General features: G+C 42.0%; 1 protein-coding gene across 2 annotated transcripts in view; it reads left to right on the top strand.

Annotated features, from left to right (window-relative positions):
• Nucleotides 1-21,554, top strand: part of LOC137297123 (myogenesis-regulating glycosidase-like) — a 100,720-nt gene extending 79,166 nt beyond the window's left edge. For both annotated transcript variants that reach the window (XM_067829120.1, XM_067829121.1), the window contains one exon: nt 18,950-21,554. In XM_067829120.1, the coding sequence (XP_067685221.1) occupies nt 18,950-20,971 (2,022 nt within the window). In that variant the 3' untranslated portion in view covers nt 20,972-21,554. The remainder of the gene's footprint in view (nt 1-18,949) is intronic.
• Nucleotides 21,555-23,759: the final 2,205 nt, after the last annotated feature.

The following is a 23,759-nucleotide window of genomic DNA, read 5'->3' on the forward strand; positions in this document are numbered from 1 at the left end:
GTTGTCTGGATGTTGTCTTCATCCTGACAGGATCTGCCGATCGTTGATTCTGACTCATGCTTTACCAGACTCCCACCCACTTTCGAGAGAATTGCCTCCGTTAGACCCCGTGAAACAGCTGAAATAATGAAAAAACGGACTTGCGCAGAAATCAGGAGTCAGTGCATTCCTTGATACGCTGTAGTTACTTATCACATCCAGTAATTTGATCTGAAAGTTTCCAGACCGTTTTGAGCTGTTTTGTTGGGACCTTTTTCTGTCTTTCAAATTAAAAAAAATAATTTATTTTTAACACTCTGCATGTGCCAACTCGGGGACGTGCAATTATAGTTCTTAAATCCGATGCTTGAATACTGATGTAAGGCTTCTCCGGTGATAAACAGAGGAAGAAGAAGCCATGAAATCTCCTTGAGTATAAAGAGTTAAACACGACCGCGATCCACTGAGAAGCCGCTTCAAAAGGCTTTCACGTGTTTCAAAATATTTTTTTGTAACAGACTATCGTGATGAAGTGCACTGGACAAGATCTTCTAGGGTTGCACCTGTAATTAATTTCATTGCCATCAGAAAATAGTTATGGGAACTAAATCGGGGTCTGTTGAAGTAAGTTTCATTTCCAACGAAAAACAACAACGATTGACAAATATTTCAGGACTGTGGTTCTGAGATTCGAACAAAGGTTTTCGATGTAAGCAGCGAACTACCCACTTACCATTAAGAAGTCATGTAATACTTGCAGTACCTTACTAGAGCGGTGACAGGTTAACACGTGACGTTATAGAGTCAAGTGCTTATCTCTAGTGTAAACCCTTGAGTCATATGACTGTGGTCCAAGCTTCATATACAAAGGCCAACCTGTGTCACCCCTGGGCTTCTTGCCACAGTCAGCTAACATGCCATCAGTCTTTGAACACTGTACACACAGTTAGCTAGAGTATTGGTGACGGTAGCGTTAAACAACACGCAAATGTCAGGTATCAAGCCGTTATTGTTCCATGTTGTGGGAAAGCATGTTAAATAATGGAAGTCTTACTAGAGGTATCTGGGACACTCGCTAGGACCCGTGACCTGGTAAATAAGTCATTATCAGCCAATGACAACGAAAACAAAGTCTTTCAACTTTGGCTTTAAGAGCATCGATGGGGTCCTGTAAACAACAATAGCGTCAACGTAAGACGAGTTTGATTCCCATTTGTCGCAAACCAAATGACGTTGAATGATGCTACAAGTTGTGTCCTTGCCTGTTTGATGTTGATAAAACATGGAATGGTCGATTCACTGTCAGTTTCCTGTGTGCTGGTCAGGTATGTATCGTTGTTGAACGGTATATCCTTATAGTGCCACCTTAAAGAACGGCCGGGTAGCCTAGTGGTTAAAGCGTTCGCTCGTCACGCTTCAGACCTGACATCGATTCCCAATATTGTTACAATGTGTGAAGCTCATTTCTAGTGTCCCCCCTTGCGTGATATCGCTGGACTATACTGAAGGCGATGTAAAACTAAACTCACTCATTCACTCACCACGGTAAAAGCGGGTTTTCAGGGCCGGGCTATGACTGCCAACGATAGCATTAGCTTCTCAATAATGGACTACCATGGCTAGGTTTTTAATGATGCTGTAAAACCCGCACTAGCCCTGACTTGCAGAAGCAGGTACACACTTATCTATGTACGCCGCTGCATAAGTGCTGCTATCTTGACCGAGATGTTTAACATCATTTGAAATCACATCAAGAATGGCACCTGAATCTGAAGTGGGTTAGCAATACACACCATAAAAGTTTCATTTTATCGACACGACAGCCATCACAGAAGATGACTGCTTAGATAGTATCGATGCTACACCGTATATTAGTACCTCAGATTAATTTGTAAAATAGTTGAGCCAGTAGTTATCCATAAACCATAAACTCTGAAACTATGAACACAGCGGACACTCTTTGTCCGGCAACCTACCTTCCGAGTACTTCGGGGAACGTATACACAAATAGAAAGTAACATTATTCAGATTTGGTAATTGGGACACTTGATAATGCGGACATTTGGTAGTTGGGACATTTATTAATCCAGACATTTGGTAGATGAGGATCCGGACATTTGCTAATTGGCACACTGGATGATCCGGACATTTGGTAGTTGGAACATTTGGTAGTTGGTAGTTGATAATCTTGACAATTGATCGATGGGACACTGAATAATCCGGACATTTGGTAGTTGGGGCACTTGATAATCCGGACAATTTCCCTGGGAACAGCCCCACCTGGTTTCATTGTATTCTTCTGTAGGGCACGGGTGGCCCATGAAGAGTTTACTCCGTTAGACAAGCCAGGATCCTGTGACACAAAGTTCAGTTCCCGACTGATGATGGTTGCGTATCTTGGCCTGCTGTGATCACCAAGCTGTGGTCTTGGGTTTAACCAGGGTAGTATTATCTCCAACCGCTTCTTTCGATTTTACATGAATCTGTCAAGCAGCTAAATCAGTTTATGGGGGCGATAATCACGAAAAATCAAGACCTAATCCTTTACTTCAACACCTGTTGCCATTGCTAATTAGTGTTTATTTGCGATTCAAATAATGTACACTGCTGTTTGCCCTTTGCTCCAGATGGAATAAGTCAAGGTTGGATAGTCAAGGCTGGATAAGTTTTCATATTAACGCATCATTCTCTGTCTTCCCCATCCCCGTCCCCTTAAAAGACATGAGTAATTTTTTTCCATACGTATGTGACTCAAGGTTTGAAGTTAGCCTATCCCGACACTTCATACAATGAAACTCGGAGTCTGCGCGCTATTTCGCCCTAGTCTTTGTTGGCCCAGTGCGAGTTGGCGTCACCAGCTGACACCGGATAGCTGTGAGCTGTGAGCAGACGACAAACACGACAAATCACTGACGTAACCGTTAACCTGTCATTAATACCCACCCACCTCCGTTATAACACCCCTTCCCATCCCTCGTTATTAGGTGATGCGTGTTAGTACTTAGAAACAATACCTAAGTCTTTTGACACAGCAGTCTCGTTTCAATTATTTCATGCAAATTATTCATGTCAAAGGCAGTTATCTCCCGTGGATATATGTAAACCGGGCTGATGATTCAGACTGACTTGAAGCAGGAAACGGATCCTGTCACAGCCCCAACAAAAGACCATGCTTCATCCCTGTAATGCTTATTTAATGTGGACAATCCCTTATTGGTGAAGGCGTGAAGTCGGGGTAAAGATGGTTAGGTGGGGTGACCAGAGTCCAGCGTCAAGATGAGGGGGGAATATCAAGAGGTTCATGTGCCGGGCCGGAGGGTAAATATGACCGTTTCTTTGTTACTAGGCTAGCGGTCACGCTGTTGTGACCATGAACGCCTTATCGAATCCATGTTTGTTTTGTATTTGGAACACCCTAGTAACGGTGCTTACACTGTGTTGCTGTAGATACGACTAGTCGAAGTATGTCGGGAAATATTGACAGGAACCATTTTTACTGATCGTGTGATGAGGAAACAGAAACAGCACGTTGCTTACTGCGAGTAACAGACATGTATTCAACAGCATAGGGCTCGTTTGTTGTTTCCCCTGCTGAAAATTATACATCCTGTACTCGGAGTGTACTTGGTACAGATGGCAGTTTAAAGTAAGACATTCTTACATATCCCAAGACCATACAGTAGTGATATACATGGTCTCTGCAGATATATCCAGGAGGTTAAGTATGATACTGGGTTGTTGTACCGTACTGTAATATTACTCACCATATTATGATACACTGTTATCGTACTGAACATATTACTCGCCATATCATATCATAGTGAGTATCGTTTTCAAACATACTTTACTGTGGAAATATTTTACACTCTGTACTGCACTGTACAAGACTACACCCAAGATGCTATAGTGCACTGTTATCATGACGCTGTCACGTACCCCGCTGTACAGTGATATCAGACTACTGTACACGAGAGTGTACCGAACACCGTCAACAGAAAACTGCATGTACACTACATGCACAGTCATTGTGAATATTCAGCACATCGGTCAACACACGTCAAGGAAAAAGCGCTGTACACATACGATTAGGGGCAATTCAGATCTGTGACTGTAAAGCCTCGTGTTTCAAACGTGGGCTCAACCCACTTGAGACGTTTACATGGCAACACTGTGTACCGCCCAGCGGAACCTGACGCAACTGCACCGGGAAGACCGCCGCATTGGATGACGGGATTACCTTGTGTGCAAGTACGTTGTTGAGGGTGTTGGAAAACCTGGTGAATGTCCCCAGCAATAGCTCCTTCATGTGGGGGCAGTTTGGTAACCAAGTGGTTAAGGCGTTTGCTCGTAACGCCGAAGGCCCGGGTTCGATTCCAATTTGTGTGGGTACAATTTGTGAAGCTCATATCTAGTGGCCCCCGCCGTGATATTGCCGGAATATTGCTAGAAACGGCGTAAAACTAAAATCACCCACTCACGATGCCGTACCGCACTGTCAGGGCTACGTGTTCTCCTTTATGCAGGCTTTTGGGGGTGGGGTGGAGGAGAGGAGGGGTGTGGGGGTGGAGGTGAAAACAATGTCAGACACGCACACGCACGCGCACACACATTCTGTCTCAAAAAACTCTCCCTTACTCTCCTCTCTCTCTCTCTCTCTCTCTCTCTATCTATCTATCTATCTGTCTATCTATCTATATATATCTCTCTCAGCGACGTCACCGGTGCATTAATTTAATTGAATAGAAAATGCCTCGTGGATTCCCTTTAGACAGACAGGCACATATATTTCCATGGATCCCAGTCTGGGGTGATAAGGGCGCTATCAATATATCAATATATCAGTTTATCAACACATCAATATATCTTTCACTGTGATAAATAACACTTGTTAGCAACACACGTACAGATAGTGTACTTGGGTTGGTATAAGGCCCTTCGTGGTTTTATTTCGAGTTTCAGATTATGGAGGGATTGTAAGCAGAATGTAGAGGGTTACATACAGCGAGAGTAAGTGTTGTTTATATCAGTATGATTGATGAAGTACTATTAAAGGGAAACCACCTCTCCAGTGGAGGAGTGAGTAACGCGATCCTGTTCCTGTGGTTGGTAGATTTGGAGGAAAGGACTTATTTATTAGTTTAAAGGTCTGATAGAGTGGCCTGGTGGTTATGGAGTTCGCTCGTCCTGCCTAAGACCTGGGGTCTGTTCCCCACAAGGGTACAATGTGTGAAACCCATCTCTGGTGTCTCCCGTCGTGATATTGCTAAAAGCTACGTGAAATCATACAATACGACGGCGGGGACATCAGAGATGAGTTTCACGCATCGTATCCATGTGAGGAATCGAACATCGGTCGTCATCGTGACGAGTAAACGCTTAAACCACCAGGCTATCACACCGCCCCTGATACACTGGAAATTGTCCTCGTGAGCTCCTGGCACATCTTGTCGATGTGGAATGAGTTTTGTGGTTTTTATGGATAATTTTGGTGTTATTAAAATTTCACTTTAGCCATCGTTTCAAGTGTTTTCTCCATGCACTTTATGCACCGTACAACCAAGTACCACTCCGAAAACAGTGTATATTTTCTAAACACGCATAGAATAAGTAGGTCGTCTTTTTATAGACTCCGCATTGAACATGGTACGATGTAATCACGACAGTGAACTTTAGTTGTGTCAGTGCATGTATCAGTTTACGACTGCCCGTTAGTACCAACTTTTAAATGGTCTCTAAGTTTAGACAGGGGCAATGTGAATAGTACTATTCATTGTTATCCCCCGGCATGTAATTCGGGGGTGGTGATGGGGGTGGGAGAATATAGTCGACGCCTCGTTTGTCTGTCCGTCCGTTCGCCCGCCCGTCCGTAATCATTTTGTTTTACGGAGCATAGCTCAAAAACCGTTCAATATTTTTAGACCAAAATTGATACTTATTAGATATAATAATCTGAACCTATGGTTGTTTCTTTTGCTATTTACACATTTTTTTTGCATTTTTATTTTTATTTTTGTTTTTTCATGGAACATTTTGGTGTTAGTCTAATGGTGGGGTGGGATGAGCAGAACTAAAAATCCGTTCAATGTTTTTCTGCAAAACGTGGTAGATATATCAGTCAGAACCTAAGGTGGTGGGTTTTGGTACCTACAGGTTTTAGTGATATATTATTTTCTCGGTTTCCATGGAAATGTTTTTGACTTAGTCTTAAAAGTGAGAGACATGTTTCGTTTCCGGAGCAGAACTCAAATACGTCTTAATATCGGTCAGTAATACTTTGTAGACATGTGTGGCAGACCCCAAAGTGGTGCCATTTGCTATTTACAGGTTTTTGTGATTTATCATTTTCCCAGTTTCGACAGAAACGATTCTGACTTAATCTCAAAATGGAGGGATGGGCTTCGTTTCTGGAGCACCACTCGAAAACTTTCAGTAGATATGTGAGGCAGACCCCAAAGTGGTGCCATTTGCTATTTACAGGTTTTTGTGATTTATCATTTTCCCAGTTTCGACAGAAACGATTCTGACTTAATCTCAAAATGGAGGGATGGGCTTCGTTTCTGGAGCACCACTCGAAAACTTTCAGTAGATATGTGAGGCAGACCACAAAGTGGTGCCTTTTGCCATTTACAAAGTTTTGGCATTTCTATTTTTCCATGTTTCCATGGAAACAATTCGGTCTCAAAAGGGAGGGATTGGCTTCGTTTCCGGAGCACAACTCGAAAACCATTTGATATCTTTCAACAGATCTTGGCAGATATATGAGACAGATCTTGAAATGGTGCTGTGTACAGAAATATGATATTTATATTTTTCATGATTTCCATGGAAACGATTCAAAACATATCAATTAACCTTCAGATGATTTGTCAGATCAAATATGTTGGGGGCCGGGGGATATGTCATCTTCTGATGACTCTTGTTGTCAGCGACAGTAGACCTTTTACGACATTTGGTCCAAGCGAGTGCAACGTGCTATTGTATGTTATGTCCTTTATTCCAGCCAGGATCTGCTCGATTAAGATAGTAAACGTCTGACTTCACACTGACATAAAGCCGACACTTCGTTTGTCCAGGTTACACCTTTTTGCACGTGTATTTATAAACACGTGAACGTACCCCAGCATAGAACTAATATCCAATTATCCTACCATTTCTATCCACTTATACTACCAACTAACACCTGAATATACACACGCACGTGCACACACGTGCGCACGCACGTGCATACACACGTATGCACATGTTTAAACGGGTCCGGTGGTCGAGATCGGTGACTTGGTGAAGGGGATTCATTGTACCTGGAAGGCATGGGGCGTAGCTAAGTTACACCAGTCAATGGTTGGTTATATACTTGTTATAACTCGGGTATTTATAACTGTCTATGTGCATACATCTACCTCTTTCTCTCTATCACGTATCTTATCCCTTTCAGCACTATATTTGTCTTTTACTCCTCGACTACTGTTCATTCTTATCTACAGAGCCTGTCCTCTCTTTGTCCTCTCGTAAATATCCCTCCGCCCACTTCGTCACTTCTTTCCTCTGTTCTTCGCACATCAAACACACAGCTGCAAGTACCGCCGTGACATCCTCCTCTGACGGCACTCGACACGTTCTGTCCGGACTGACTACACACAGGCATTGACCACACTGTGTCCAGTGTGAGCTCTAGTGACACGATGTCACGCTGGGCACCTGTGCATTGTATAGTCCTTCATTATAAAGCCTCGAACACACCACATTGCTCGTGGTGTCTCAGGTCTGTTGTACTGCCGGCGTGTGCGGAGCGGTGCGGAGCGGTGCGGAGCGGTGCGGAATTGTACTACAGCGTGGCATGGCGCGGTGATGTGTGGGGGAGGGCGGTGCGGTGCGGTGCGGTACGGCATCGTACTTTGCAAACGTAAATGTTCCATCAGCTCCTCTCACAGGTTTGATTCCCCACACGGACACAGTACGTGAAGCCCATTCCTGCCGTGATGTTGCTTGAATATTGCTCACTCACTAACACACCGTCACTGTGCAGACCTTCAACTGTACAACATATCATGTCTCGTTTATTGTAATTAGAGAAACGTGATAGAATGTTGTGATCGTTGTTCACTGGGTGCACTTGCTTGTTAGCGTGAAAGGTGACTTTGAATTATCTACTGATTATGATTACGTGTACAGTAACTCTTTACCGGGAACATTCGTATTGTTAGAATAAATCAAAGCCAATATTCACAGTGACGTCAAACAGGTTACAGAAATCTTGGTAGTGTCGACACACCCAGGCTTTGAGAAAACTCGATTATTTCAACTGAATGATTTTAACAAAATGAACTTAATTGATTCAGTAGATAAATAAATATTTCCTGAGCATATTAATGCCATCTAAAGATGAATTGTTGACCGATGCCCTTCAACCTCTCGCTATTAAACCTATTTGTTTTAAACAAATTTTAATCCTTCACCGAAATTTAAAACATTCATTTGTAATCGTTTAAGCGGTGTTGATCTTTGTTGATCCAGGCATTGTACTATGTCATTGCATTGTTTGACAAACAAGCATACTCAAGTAACAATGTATAATTAATATGGCTGGCACACTGATTCCCACTGTATACCTTTGAATTAGTTGTAACCTGGAACATAGCTGGAAAACATTATTGTACACTATTATACGGCTTAAAACTGCTTAATATAACACCTCACGCTGTATACATCAGGTGATTACTTTGCTCATAAGCGGGAGTAGATTTAATTATTTGTGTTAGATTGTTATTTAAATTAATTCAAAGTCACAATGCAAATCGTGCGGAGCATACTCGGCTGATGGTTGAGTGTGCTGTTACACGGGTCACGTGGTGTTTGCTGAACGTTTAATGACGTATAGCAAACGGCTCGGTGATGGAATTATGTCACTTGATGTCAAATCTGCCGATAAATAAGTGACATATTTATTGGATTTGTTTGATAAGATACACACTTCACTCTTACAGCTTCCTCACTTGTGACCCAAACTGTATATGTGCGGATATGCTGAGGTCACGTGACTGAGATCAACCTGTTGTGGTGATACATGTTCAAGACAGCTATTTTGTGTAGGAGGTGCAAACTTTTGTGTTGAATCTACCGGACAGATTTCAGTGAATACGCCACTATGAGTACCCGGTTTTATCTGCTACCTTGTACAGCCACCAGGAAACTCTGGTGAAGCGACGTTTCAGGTTCTTGTTGGAGTTTTGCCGTCCTACGCTGTTTACATCTTGAATAATGTCGGCCCGTCACAAAACTGTTAAATACAAGCATGCTCGATATGCAAGGTCCTACAGCTGTCCGGGAAATTATGCTACTTTCGAATTTCCAAACCCGAACGCTTGGAAGAATACCTTCCGTGGTATGTACCAGACTCTGGTAAGTACCGTGGAGTGAGTGAGTGAGTGAGAGTAATGTCGCCCGCATCTTTGACAGTCTCTCAGCCATTTCACTATGATCACTGGTGACACCTGAGAGAAACCATCCACGTATTGTACACTTTAGCTTCGCAGTTACCCTCATACCATTGCCCCTCCCCTTCCCCTCCCGCCCCTCAGTCCACACAGTTTCCTCAGTACCTTCAATCTCCGTTCACCACAAAACTTACACATTGCAAAAGTGATCTCTTCTCTGTGCCGTGCACATTATAAAAAATTATGGTGATCGAAAACCGGTTGAACATTACCGAGGACCAGTCAGCGCCACGCCCCTTTATAACGCGGGAGGCGCGTTTTTTCTGGCTCTTTAGAAGGCAAATATACATGTACAAATCCGAAAATGAAAAATTGAGTCGTTCAGGAAAAATTGAAGAATATCCAGTATTATGGATCTAGTTTTTTTTACAACGGATTGCCTCATTTGAATTTGTTTATTTTATTGAATAACACGTTTTAATAACGGTGTAATAATATATATAATAAACTCATTTGTACTTAGTGCTTAAAATGTGTGTGAAATCAGACTTAATTTCGGCGCTATGTGACTGAAATGCCGATGTGATGTAAACTCGAATTCATCAACACTACGAACTCGAACACCTTAAACTCGACATAATAGTCGACATATCTATAATTCTGATGTCAACAGCTGTTCTACTGCTGGGTGTGTTTCTCCAAGCCTCCAACATGTTGTGTTCGACAGCCCTGGACTTGGAGATATCTGTCTGGAGAATGCACTGAATATTACTTTGTAGGAACATATTACTGGTAGTGGTAGATGATCTCATCCATAGCATGGCTGTAATGCAGAACATCGACAGGTGACGACTTATGGCGACGTGACTGGTGTATTTGATCGAATGGAAAGTTTCTCGCGGACTCTATTAGGTACTGAAGGACGAAAGCGTACATACATGCAGGCAGACACGCGCACGCACACTCACGCGCACACGCACATCACCATTGTCCTTGTAGCCGTTTACTCGGGGACGTCAATACCCGATAATGTGCCCCGTGAGCGCGTGTTCCGTCGTCAACGTGTACTCAACATTATTTTATAAAACCCCTCTAAAATGGGTTCTGCCTCAACTGATTGTAGCCATTACGTTGATTTCTCGCCCCGGAAAAGTTGGGATAAGATTGGTTACACGACATAATGTTCTACACAGAATAATCCAGACAATTCACCTTAAAACGCTCAGGAGTGTATTAATCCCAGTGAACGAAACGGACGAAGATGTTGTGAATGATCCTCTTCATAACGTCTTCATATTCCATTGAATATATATATAGTCTCTGACAATATATCATGAATATATGACTGCTGTTACAGATGACATATACGTAGACAAGGCATTTAACGACACCCCCACTGTTTAACCTTGATACTTGTCTGTCGCGCAGTTAACTAAAATCGAAGATCAAGGTTACTCTACGTAGATCGCAGTAATACTAGACATTGAATTATTTCAGCTACTGGCTACTAAATATAGCTGCGTTAAGAGAGCATTACCTTATTTGGCATAATCAGTCCCTGTGGTTATATTTAACAGACTGTATTTAGACAACACAAGAGTGCCACGTATACCAGACAGACTGGAGAACGTCCTGACAGCATTCTCAGTTTCACTCCTTCTGATCCAGACCTGTTTCTCGCCATGAAGAGTGCTAGTAATTTAGCTGGAAGTCGGCAGCGTGGTTGTCCAGACGTGCATGGTCACGTCCCACCGGCATGCCAGACGTCGTGGGTTTGAATCCCAGGTTCGCGTTGATTAAGTTTAGGTTTGTCTGTGCTTGCTGGTTCAACAGAACAGATGGTGTCCTTGGGCATTTCGTGACCCTCTTCCTATATCAATCTGACTCACATTGACACAACGGAAATACTGTTCGTATCTCTTATCCAACCACCAGGCAAATCAAGCGTTATCCAACCACCAGGTCAATCAAGGCTGCGTTATCCAACAACCAGGCCGTATCTTCCTGATGGCCATGATGTCAATCACTGCATTGTATTGACTCGTCAAAACTGCCACATAGATGGTTGCAGCGTCAACCAACCACCACGCCAACCAAGCGTCATCCAACCACCACGCCAATCAAGGCTACGTCATCCAACTATCAGTCCAATCAAGACTGCGTCATCCAACCATCAGGCCAATCAAGGCTGCATCATCCAACCATCAGGCCAATCAAGGCAGCGTCATCCAACCACCGGGCCAATCAAGGCTACGTCATCCAAACACCAGGCCAATCAAGGCTACGTCATCCAACCATCAGGCCAATCTAGGCTGCGTCATCCAACCACCAGGCCAATCAAGGCAGCGTCATCCAACCATCAGGCCAATCAAGGCTACGTCATCCAACCACCAGGCCAATCAAGGCAGCGTTATCCAACCATCAGGCCAATCAAGGCTACGTCATCCAACCATCAGGCCAATCAAGGCAGCGTCATCCAACCATCAGGCCAATCAAGGCTACGTCATCCAAACACCAGGCCAATCGAGGCAGCGTCATCCAACCATCAGGCCAATCTAGGCTGCGTCATCCAACCACCAGGCCAATCAAGGCAGCGTCATCCAACCATCAGGCCAATCAAGGCTACGTCATCCAACCACCAGGCCAATCAAGGCAGCGTTATCCAACCATCAGGCCAATCAAGGCAGCGTTATCCAACCATCAGGCCAATCAAGGCAGCGTCATCCAACCATCAGGCCAATCAAGGCTACGTCATCCAACCACCAGGCCAATCAAGGCTACGTCATCCAACCACCAGGCCGATCAAGACTGCGTCATCCAACCACCAGGCCAATCAAGGCTACGTCATCGAACCATCAGGCCAATCAAGGCTGCGTCATCCAACCACTAGGCCGATCAAGGCAGCGTCATCCAACCACCAGGCCAATCAAGGCAGCGTCATCCAACCACCAGGCCGATCAAGGCAGCGTCATCCAACCACCAGGCCAATCAAGGCAGCGTCATCCAACCACCATACCAATCAAGCGTTATCCAACCACCAGGTCAATTAAGGCTTCGTCATTTAACTAGCAGTACGACTGATACCAGACTCTGGCGGTGTGTATTAACTTATAACAACAGAGGGATGGGTAAGGCAAATAGTAAAAGTATGTATAGTGCTTGAAAAGCATGTGTGATTTTCTCGTCAAGCCTCAAGGCAAATTGTCAATAGAGTATTTTATAGGACTAAATGTGGCCCATTTTAAAGAAGGGTTGGAGTAACGTCTTCTTGTTCACGTGTTATCGTATCCCAACAGCGCAGATTGATTGTCATACTGTTGACAACAAACCAAGGAACTAAATCCGATTCTCTAATTAAGACATTTTGCACTTGCCGTCCCCTCCCCATTGGATTTCCCCTATCATCAGTTTTCCGTGCCGCGCCTGCACAGGTAGCCAGCCATTTAACCTGGGGGACAAAATAAACTAGACTCCTCACTTGATTTTATCATATGTTTATTTTCAGTTTAAAGCAGTTTTACCGATGGGTTTCAGCGATACCCATCACAATTGCTGATGGGTATCTCAGCTATCTGTGAATATCACTATACGTACTTTCGTCAGACTTGCTTTTTGCGTTCAATGTGTAGATTATTCATGTTGTTTCAAATTAATTTAATACCCAAGTTGTCACTGAACTTACAGTTTGATACAAAACTGCCATTCGCAGATGTCCTTTTGTCAGACTGTTACCGGAACGAATGCTGCTTAAGCAGATATGATTTGATTTCAGTCTTCTGTTGCATGAAAATCCAATTAAATGTACTCCCTCCCTCTGTTGATGTTGGTAGAAGAGGGGATAATAGCTCACGATAGTCACTGGATTGTATAGCCCAGTCTCGTTTTACAGACAGCTGGTTCAGAACTGGACCATTGTTGGTTACAGCGTAAACCAAACAAACATGCACTAACACTTCCATTAATCAATCAATTCAATCTTTTTTATTGTTTCTGGTTCAAACATGAAGACCTTCAGCGTTCGTAACACTGGTATAGGTTACTAGGGCGATGAATTGCGTATTGTGAGATCTTCCGCTATCGGTAACCAGTATTGATCAAAGGAGTGTCGAATATATTTTATACTGAGACAAGATAGCGATGTACATACGTGCTTCCCCATGTACAGATCACTACACAATTATAAAGAGTCGTCCAACTGGTTATCCGAACAGAAATGAGTCGTGAAAGATGGGTCTTGCATTTCGTCTCTAACGATGACTCGTTTAAATGTCAAATTATTATAACATTTGGCCTTAAATCATTAACGGACTTGTAGGTATTCCGGGGACAGATGGTCTCCACTTCATGTTCTTTCTCTCCAAACCAGCTACAAAGGTCTCGTTCCATATCCGGTTCACAGTGTGTCTTTTTGGCACAGTGGATCTTAGTTTATTGATTCCGGAACTTGTTTTAGTCATGAAATTGTTTTACCGTTTATAGAATTGTTTGCACCACGCGCCTGTACCGACGCACTCACTACGCCATAAAATATCAGTCACAAGCTCAGTACCATTGTCAGAACGTGTACGGGTTTGTTATGTACGGCTTTAAATTATTGGGATGGTCGGTCTGGTAGCCTTGTTAAAGCGTTCGCCCGTCACACTAAAGGCCCGAGTTCGATTCTGCATATGTGTAAAGTTGTGAAATCATTGGAATGTTGCCGAAAGCGTCATAATAGCCATCTCTCTCATTAATTCACGTAAATGTCATACGTAAAACAATCACCTTTCCGTGTGCAAACACGTTTCCATATTCTGACTTTCCATAGCCGATGGCTACGATGTCAACAAAACAATATCTTTGTATCTATGAGACTGATCAGGACTCATATGATGTGATATGTTTGAAGGAAAGTCTGCCCCAGGCCACACGGATCGTTGTGTTCACGTGATAAGGAGAATGCGTATCACCGCCCCAAGGTGTTGGTTATGTCCTCTTGAGTGCAAGGTGACGCACGACCCGCTGTAGCCCTTCTGCTGTTTTGTCGTTGTAGTCGGGTTGATGTAGATGTGTTGGTGTATGTGTGTTGGTGTCGATGTCACTGAGAATTTTGGAGTCTGATTACTAGTTCGTGGTTTCTCAATGGCCTCAACGGTTTCTGACGAGGTAAGTTACTCGCCGTGCCCTGCTTTGATTCAGTGTGTGTTTTTTCACTCCATCAAAACTGTTCCTCAACTTCAGCCCCAACCCTATTTCCAACCCCTCAACCAACCCCACCCCCCCCCCCCCCCCACACCCCCCACCCCTCGATCATTCTCACTGAGTGGCATTTCCTAGTCGTATGTGTTATCTGCTTTTGTTATACGTCCTTGACTTATTCACATTTTATGTAACCATTTAGCAATTCATCTGTGGTGATTTTTTCTTTGTAGTTTGAGTATAGATTTATTCAAATAAGTAACAGTGACCAAAAGCGTTAAGTTTTTAGAATGTTCTCTCAGTGTACAATTCACAATGCGATTTCATCTACATGTATATATATCTTGAGGGCGGACATACCCTGCTCCACCAGTCACCCGTCATAAAAGAATGCAACGGCTTCGCAATTGCTCAACTAAAACAGCTCAGAATAGATAGTATGCTGACAGTGTTGGAAAGAGAGTTGCAGTGACATCTGTTTGTACTCCTATAAATGCGTCAAGTCTACCGCCCATAACACCTCAAAAGAAGTAATGAGTATTTATCAAGACACCTAGGCTTCATTTTGAAATGTTCGTAAATGAATAGAGCGGTGGTCAGGTGAAATTATAACTTCCACCCTTATGACATGTATCCACCCTTATGACATGTGTACACCCTCATTACATGTGTATGAAGCATTGATAGAAACCACGTGTTATTGTATCCTAATCACTTTGAGACTTACAGATCGGTTCACACGTAAGTATATGCCTCGAGGGATTGACATTGATCTGAAACCGGCCCTCACGGTTAACAATCGATTATAACACCTGCATTTCTTACAAAAGACATAGTCTAAATACCATATACGTGTTTTCCCATAGAGGCTTTGCTTGAATAATATCCCCACCCTATGAACCTTGACAGGGACCCTGGTGAACATCCTCACAAGACAAGGGTGTTTTCGTGTCGAACATTGCCAATGCCGCCTGTTGCTTGTTAGTGTGTCTGCAGGCATCACTGGAGGCTGGTTGTCGGTGACTACATGTTCTGCAGACATAACGAGAAAGGCAAATCGTTTTCAATTGTTACGACGGTAAAAACACCATACTTATGTGTCCATTAGGTCACGTGACTGCATCGACAAGGTCATTATTACAATGCGACTCTTCCTTGGCAAAGGACAAGGTATGATAGAGGCCCTTATTGGCCCACAACATGTCATGATTATCAAAATTTTACAACACGATAATTTTAGCATAAAAGGAGCTAAAATAATTGTTGAAGTTACCTCCAATTGCATTTTTATGTTTCTAGAGTTGTTAGTTTTCTTCTTTGAAGACCTCAAAGTTAACATATTTTACAATATCTTCTAGAAACCTACATTTTCTGATTTTCAGAGTGATAGAAAAGTGTGAGCAAAAGCGTGACCCATCCCAATTTTTTCACCACATATGAAGAGAGTAACTTAGAATGCACACCTAAAAAATTGTGTTGGGTCACGCTTTTGCTCACATCAAAATCTTTAAAAAAGTACATTTTTTCGGTTTATGAAATTGCCCCATACAACATCTCAAAAAATAAACATTGACATAAACTAACATCTTTAAAAACAATCCATCACATTTACACATCTGTGCCATGATACATTATATTTTGAATGGTTTTGTGCTCTAAAATACACATATCAAACATCACTATTAAAATTTTCAATATCATAAGGCACTCACAAGGCTGATTTATGAGAGGTAAACATTGGTGTTTGGTTGTTGGTCTCTGCTAGAAAAGTAAGAAGATGTCTGAAGATTTTCAAAATATGATCAAGCAGCACTGTAAAGGTGAGAATCTTTGTTATTATGTAAGAATTTGATCAAGTTTTTCTATCATCTGTGTATCAAACACCTTTGAGTTACCTGTCACTGTCAAAATAACACTGTCATTCAACGGGATTGCCTTGTAAAAACATGCATTTTCCAAGAACTTATGTAGCTTGATGCTTCCAATGACATGTTAGATTTCATTTACAAAATGACTACACTTAACTGTATGAATAGGATGTTTTAGCTAGAATAAGAACATTGTATCAAGGTCTAGCAGATGATGAACACAAGCAGACGTCAAGTCATACATAGTTGTAAAGTGTAATATATAAGCTTAAATTCACACTGGGAGGCAAAGGAATATGTAGCCTAATGGTTGCAATAGTGGACTGTTGGTGTTTTTTTGTTATCAGACATGCAGGTTCAAGTCCATGTAACTTTTCTTTCTTTTTTTTCAAAGTTTGTTTATCAAGTCTACAATGTTTAACTAAACTGTTTCACATGAAATCCAAATATTGTAATCTATGTTACAACACTGGTGAAACAAGCTTTAATTAACATCATGTAAATCTTTTCTTAAGACACTGACCATTCACCCTTTCAAGTCGGTCTAGTTGCCTTTGTTCCCAATATTTTAAATTCATATTTTATACATTTTGATCTACTTTAGGCTTATACACTTTTGAATACTGCAGTTCTTGAGAGTGAATCAGATACTGAGATTGATGACTGTGTGAATGAAGAGTAATAGTGGATGTTTTATATCTTTAAAGTGGATAAGTTGTGAATAATTACTCTGTGACTTTAACATGTGCATGGTGTTAATATGAACCTGCGCTGACAATGACATTTCACCCGAAATGGGCCCCATTGAGGTCAAGACCTGTAATTTTTAGTGCAACATGGTTTGCTATTGTAATAACATATGATGATTGAGATGTTAACTGTATATTTGCTAAAACTGGTTGTAAATGCTGACTTGCAACACTCACTAGTTAGAATCAAGCTGTGCCCAAAATGAAGCTTCACCCAAAACAGGCCCCTGTGATTCTTAGTACAACATGATTGTTATCATGCTTACATGTTGTACAATGGACCCATGGATTACATTTGCAAAGAATGCTGTGAATAATGACTGAGTTTTGGGGACACAATTGGCAAGTAACTGTTTTGCAACCCTAATTGGGCCCCTTGGGGTTAAAATATTATGATTGACATTGACATGTTTTTCAGCATGACTACCTGTCGTAAAACTGCTGTAATTTGTATGTAAATAAAACAACAGTTGTAAATAAGCCATTATGGCAGACTGATATTTCAAATTTCTTGTTATTTTTCATGGGAACTGATAAAACCCATTTTGGGCCCCTCTGCAGTAAAATTACACCTCAGAACATATAAAATATAGCATTTTTATGCAAAGCTGACTTGTCTCTAAACAAATAACATGTTTTCAGCCAATTCTGTTAGTGGGCCAAAAACCACCCTTATCATACCTTGTCCTTTACGTGTAACATGTGTTCTAGTAGCCTTTGGCACAAATATGTGAAAATAATTGGAGTGTGGATAATTGTTTAATTGGAAATTTGTTCTCTTAAGTGAGTTTATTAATGGAAACGACTTGACGAGTGTGGGTCAGCTACGTCATGTCCATTATATGCCCTGCTGAATTAGTTAAGCACCCCGCGTCCAGCCCTTGTCTGGTGTTCACCGCCATCACATAAATGGATTGTTTCAAAAAGTGACGTGTAACAAACGTTAGCCACGTTTAAGATACTAATTATTACTGGTTAGAAATAGTGAACAGACGGTGTTGCCACACTGGTTTCGGCTGATAAACTGAGCCGCACGCTCGGGTTTTGTAATGCCAACTACATGCGGGATTTTTGGTGCGGGGATGGAACGTGGAGAGGGACTGTTGGCTGTTATTACTGTTAAACGTTTCTTCAAAGTGCACATGCTATCTTATGTCTTGACTGACTGACGTGGAATGTCAAAACAGACTTTGTTTTAGGACAGTGCAGAGACTACGAATACACATTGCCATTTGGAAAGTGGTCAGATGTAACGAAGGTTTTATTTGGGAGAATATTTTATCAGTAAAGTACGGATTCTGCTACGTTTTGGTTGACTCCCATCCGGGATTCGAACCCACGCTCTTAGCTGTGTAGGTAAGACTGCTTGTTGACTTTGTGTGCTGGCGATTAGGAGCCTGACTCTGAGACACTGTATCTTTCTTGAAAATTGTTTCAGCTTTGACCTAAAGATACGGGTATCAATAGGTTGAAATCATTTATTCGCACAAAGTCCAGGCAACGTTGTATGATGATGCGAGAAATAAATTAGAAAGCACATTGACAGAGGTAATAACGTAGCGATTTCCAATGCTTTAGGGCATATATTTAACGCATACTAAACAGTGCATTACTAAATAGTTTTCAACGTTTTGCTGGTATGACGTCGCCGAGTTAAAAGGCCCAAGTAAACGGTTTGCGCTTTTGGTTGGTTTCATGTTTTATGATTGTTTTGATGTATGACATGTCACGTGGTTTGTTGCAGGAGCACCGGACCAAGAAGGAGCTTCTCCTACATTACCGGGTTCACATCTTCGTGGCTGTCATCTTCGTCATCACAGTGTCGTTCGTTAGTGCAGCGTGGTACTTCCACGACAAACAAGTGGAAGAATTAGCAACAACCCAGAAGATCTTCTTTGATCCACGAGGTCGTGTTCTGACCTTGAGGGACCAAGTGACCGGTGACGACCTCACGGGTCACCTGGCAAGAGACTTACCAAAATGGCAGCTCCCCCTCCACTGTCCTATCTCCGAGAAGGGAGACCCGAATGCAAAGGAATGCAAGTGGAAGAAGAACGCCATATTAAGGATTGGGTACTTCAAAGAATCACTGATTCAGTGTTATAATATTTCCTGGGAGTACAGAACCAAGAACCATGTTCCGTTTGATTGTTTTGACCTAGGGAGTGCATTTTGGTACGGATCGTCGAACATGACGAATGACATGCTACCAATAACAGGCAAGTTTTCATTTGATCCAAACGTGTACCGTCTGAAAGGAAATGGTGTGTTGAGCAACGTTTTGGAATATTACTGGTTATCGTCTCAAGCTGAAGCCATCGTTGTTGACTCCAATGACCCACTTCATATATCATGGAACGATACAGTCCCAGGGAAAGTGTGTCTTATATCAAACTACACAGAACCCTTTTACAGTTACACTCAATCACTGCTTCCACATCTGAACTATACCGTTTGCAATGGTGTCGACATGGTGGAAACCCACGCCTTTATGAGGAAATATTTCCTCTCCCCTACAGGGCCTCCTCTCCCTAGTGGCAACGTTCTCACATATCCTCATTATTCCGTCAAAGCACGTGACTCTGATCGTGAGGTCTCTGAAACAGAAGTCATGGCAATGACGTCAGCAATAGCGGAGAAAGATTTGAATTGCAGCACGTTGGAAATTGATGGCAATTGGCAAAAGACACTTGGGGATCTTGATTTGGATAAAGAGAAATTCGCCAATATCACAGCCATGTTGGATTCTATTTCTGCCTCTAAGTGCCGAATGTCTCTTGAAATCACTCCCTTCTTTCACTTCAGTTCTATTAATTTTAAAGAAGGTGTTGAGAAGGAGTTATTCGTAATGGACGCCGGGGGTGTTGTTCCCGGACTCACGACCCTGGGAGAAGACTTTGCGGGAGTCTTGGATGTTTCTAACCCAGCAGCCAAGGCCTGGTTTACGGGAAAGGTCAATAATCTAGTCTCAAATTACCAAACCAGTGCCTTCCGATTCAGCTATGGTACCAAAGCATGGATGCCGTATAAACCACACTTCGAAACCAAAGATTTAACACCAAATAAAATCCGACGGCTGTACACAGAGATGGTTACCTCAATTAGTCAGAACGTCATCTTGGAACAGACATCACAGTCACAACATGTTGGAGAACTAATCAGCGTGAAGACCTCCATCACGACTTCCGGTGACAGGACCTGTCTCACCAACACGCTGGCCAGAGCACTGACACTAGGACTTTTGGGATATCCATATATTCTTTCAGATGGCTTCGACCTGTATGATGCAAGTAAGCATGCCACAGGCGGAATGCCAAGCATGGACCTGTACATCAGATGGATGCAGCTGTCGGCCTTCTTCCCAGCTGTAAAATATTCCATCCCACCCTGGTCCTACGGTAGTGTGTGTGTCCAGGTAGCCAAGGATATGAGTCATATCCATCAGACTCACGTGGTGCCTATCATAAACAGTCTTGCTGATGACATCAAGAAAGGCCTGCCTATCATGAGACCTGTTTGGTGGATGGATCCCCAAAACGCAACTGCTCATAAGGTTCAGGATGAGTTCCTTGTGGGCAACCGGCTCCTTGTGGCTCCTGTTGTGTGTGAGGGAGCCACCACGAGAGGAATCTTCTTCCCTAAAGGGATATGGTCAGATCACAATAATGGTGGAAAGGTTTTGGTAGGTCCGATATATATTGAGAATTACACTGTCAGTCAATTCCAGATTCCCTACTTTACACGACTGCAGCAGCAGTACCCATGATCACCACAGGCATTGCTGAGGACAAATGGTACAGATGTAGATTTAATATAGAAAATAGTGGACACACCAAGTTTTCTGACCATTATTTCAGTTGATAGAATGTACACAAACTTTGCTGTGGGTTTGGCGACAGTTACAAACTTGAGGATACATCGGGATGTTCTTTCCAACCGTATTTTATGCCATTCCCAAGCGACGGGTAGATACTCAGAATGTCATATCAAACATTTGTGTGGTACAGTTAAGACACAAACTCTCTCAATGTGCGTCGTTATGGTCAGTTTACTTAAAACAGCAACACGCTCTTGTTGTGTACGCAAATCTGCAATACACAGATGTGTGTAAGTGTTGATCTTTGAATCTTAGAGCGGTATGTGAAGGCAGGAATAACCTACAGCAACTTATAGTCTCCCTGCTCAGAGTGAATACTCTGACAACGAAGTTAGAGCAATAATTGCCACTTCTTTCTCGTTCATTTTGTAAACACGAGAAAAAAATAATTTTTTAGAAAATTCATTTATATTGTAAAAGAGCATTTTATTGTATAATAAACAGCAGCCGGCGTCTTTGTGGAGACATACAACAAGTTTTAACCATTTGCTTAATACCGTTAGTCCGTTTGAATTATCTCCGGGTTGGTTTACTAAGTTGGAGATAACTGTTTTATCTCATATCCTATACAGATGGTATTAGGTTACGGCCACACGTGTTGGTTCATTAGGACACACAAAATCTGTTATGTTTCACCAGCGAGCATGTGGTTGATGCGTGTTGTCACATTCTTCAAGGAATGAAATTCATGTGTAACTGTACACCAAACTCTGCAGAATTAGATACATATTGCTCAATGAATGTTGAAACGTCTTATGATATTATGCCTGAGTGGCAGAATTCTAACTTACAAGAACGTAAGGAATCTAGTTACACCAGGGTTGTAGAAAGGCTTTGTCTCAGATTTATTGTGGTAATGCAAAGGACATTTCATGACAATTTAACGCTTTGATAATCAAAATGACGCCTTAAACAAATCAGACTTAAACAAATCGTCCATGAAGGATTCATTTCCCTTTGCGTTTGTTTGTCACAAATGACTCCAGTAGAGCAGGATGCGTCACCTTTCAATTAACACCTCGCATCATCACTTTTAAATTCCTACTCACAAACCTAATGTGTACTTGGTATCGTGAAAAGTGATTCCTACTCACAAACCTAATGTGTACTTGGTATCGTGGAAAGTGATTCCTACTCACAAACCTAATGTGTACTTGGTATCGTGAAAAGTGATTCCTACTCACAAACCTAATGTGTACTTGGTATCGTGAAAAGTGATTCCTACTCACAAACCTAATGTGTACTTGGTATCGTGAAAAGTGATTCCTACTCACAAACCTAATGTGTACTTGGTATCGTGAAAAGTGATTCCTACTCACAAACCTAATGTGTACTTGGTGTCGTGAAAAGTGATTCCTACTCACAAACCTAATGTGTACTTGGTATCGTGAAAAGTGATTCCTACTCATAAACCTAATGTGTACTTGGTATCGTGAAAAGTGATTCCTACTCACAAACCTAATGTGTACTTGGTATCGTGAAAAGTGATTCCTACTCACAAACCTAATGTGTACTTGGTATCGTGAAAAGTGATTCCTACTCACAAACCTAATGTGTACTTGGTATCGTGAAAAGTGATTCCTACTCACAAACCTAATGTGTACTTGGTGTCGTGAAAAGTGATTCCTACTCACAAACCTAATGTGTACTTGGTATCGTGAAAAGTGATTCCTACTCATAAACCTAATGTGTACTTGGTATCGTGAAAAGTGATTCCTACTCACAAACCTAATGTGTACTTGGTATCGTGAAAAGTGATTCCTACTCACAAACCTAATGTGTACTTGGTATCGTGAAAAGTGATTCCTACTCACAAACCTAATGTGTACTTGGTATCGTGAAAAGTGATTCCTACTCACAAACCTAATGTGTACTTGGTGTCGTGAAAAGTGATTCCTACTCACAAACCTAATGTGTACTTGGTATCGTGAAAAGTGATTCCTACTCATAAACCTAATGTGTACTTGGTATCGTGAAAAGTGATTCCTACTCACAAACCTAATGTGTACTTGGTATCGTGAAAAGTGATTCCTACTCACAAACCTAATGTGTACTTGGTATCGTGAAAAGTGATTCCTACTCACAAACCTAATGTGTACTTGGTATCGTGAAAAGTGATTCCTACTCACAAACCTAATGTGTACTTGGTATCGTGAAAAGTGATTCCTACTCACAAACCTAATGTGTACTTGGTATCGTGAAAAGTGATTCCTACTCATAAACCTAATGTGTACTTGGTATCGTGAAAAGTGATTCCTACTCATAAACCTAATGTGTACTTGGTATCGTGAAAAGTGATTCCTACTCACAAACCTAATGTGTACTTGGTATCGTGAAAAGTGATTCCTACTCATAAACCTAATGTGTACTTGGTATCGTGAAAAGTGATTCCTACTCACAAACCTAATGTGTACTTGGTATCGTGAAAAGTGATTCCTACTCACAAACCTAATGTGTACTTGGTATCGTGAAAAGTGATTCCTACTCATAAACCTAATGTGTACTTGGTATCGTGAAAAGTGATTCCTAAACACAGGTCTGAGGTTTTCTTGGTATCGCGGTATACTTGGTATACTTTCTCTGCGATGGGTCTTTGTCTTCGTTTTAGTTTTAAACATATTTTATTCGCCAGAAAAGGATTGGGTACAAGGTATACAACTTAGAACACCTTCTCCGT

Source organism: Haliotis asinina, chromosome 9, assembly GCF_037392515.1.
Source record: "Haliotis asinina isolate JCU_RB_2024 chromosome 9, JCU_Hal_asi_v2, whole genome shotgun sequence".
In the NCBI taxonomy this organism is placed as follows: Eukaryota; Metazoa; Mollusca; class Gastropoda; order Lepetellida; family Haliotidae; genus Haliotis; species Haliotis asinina.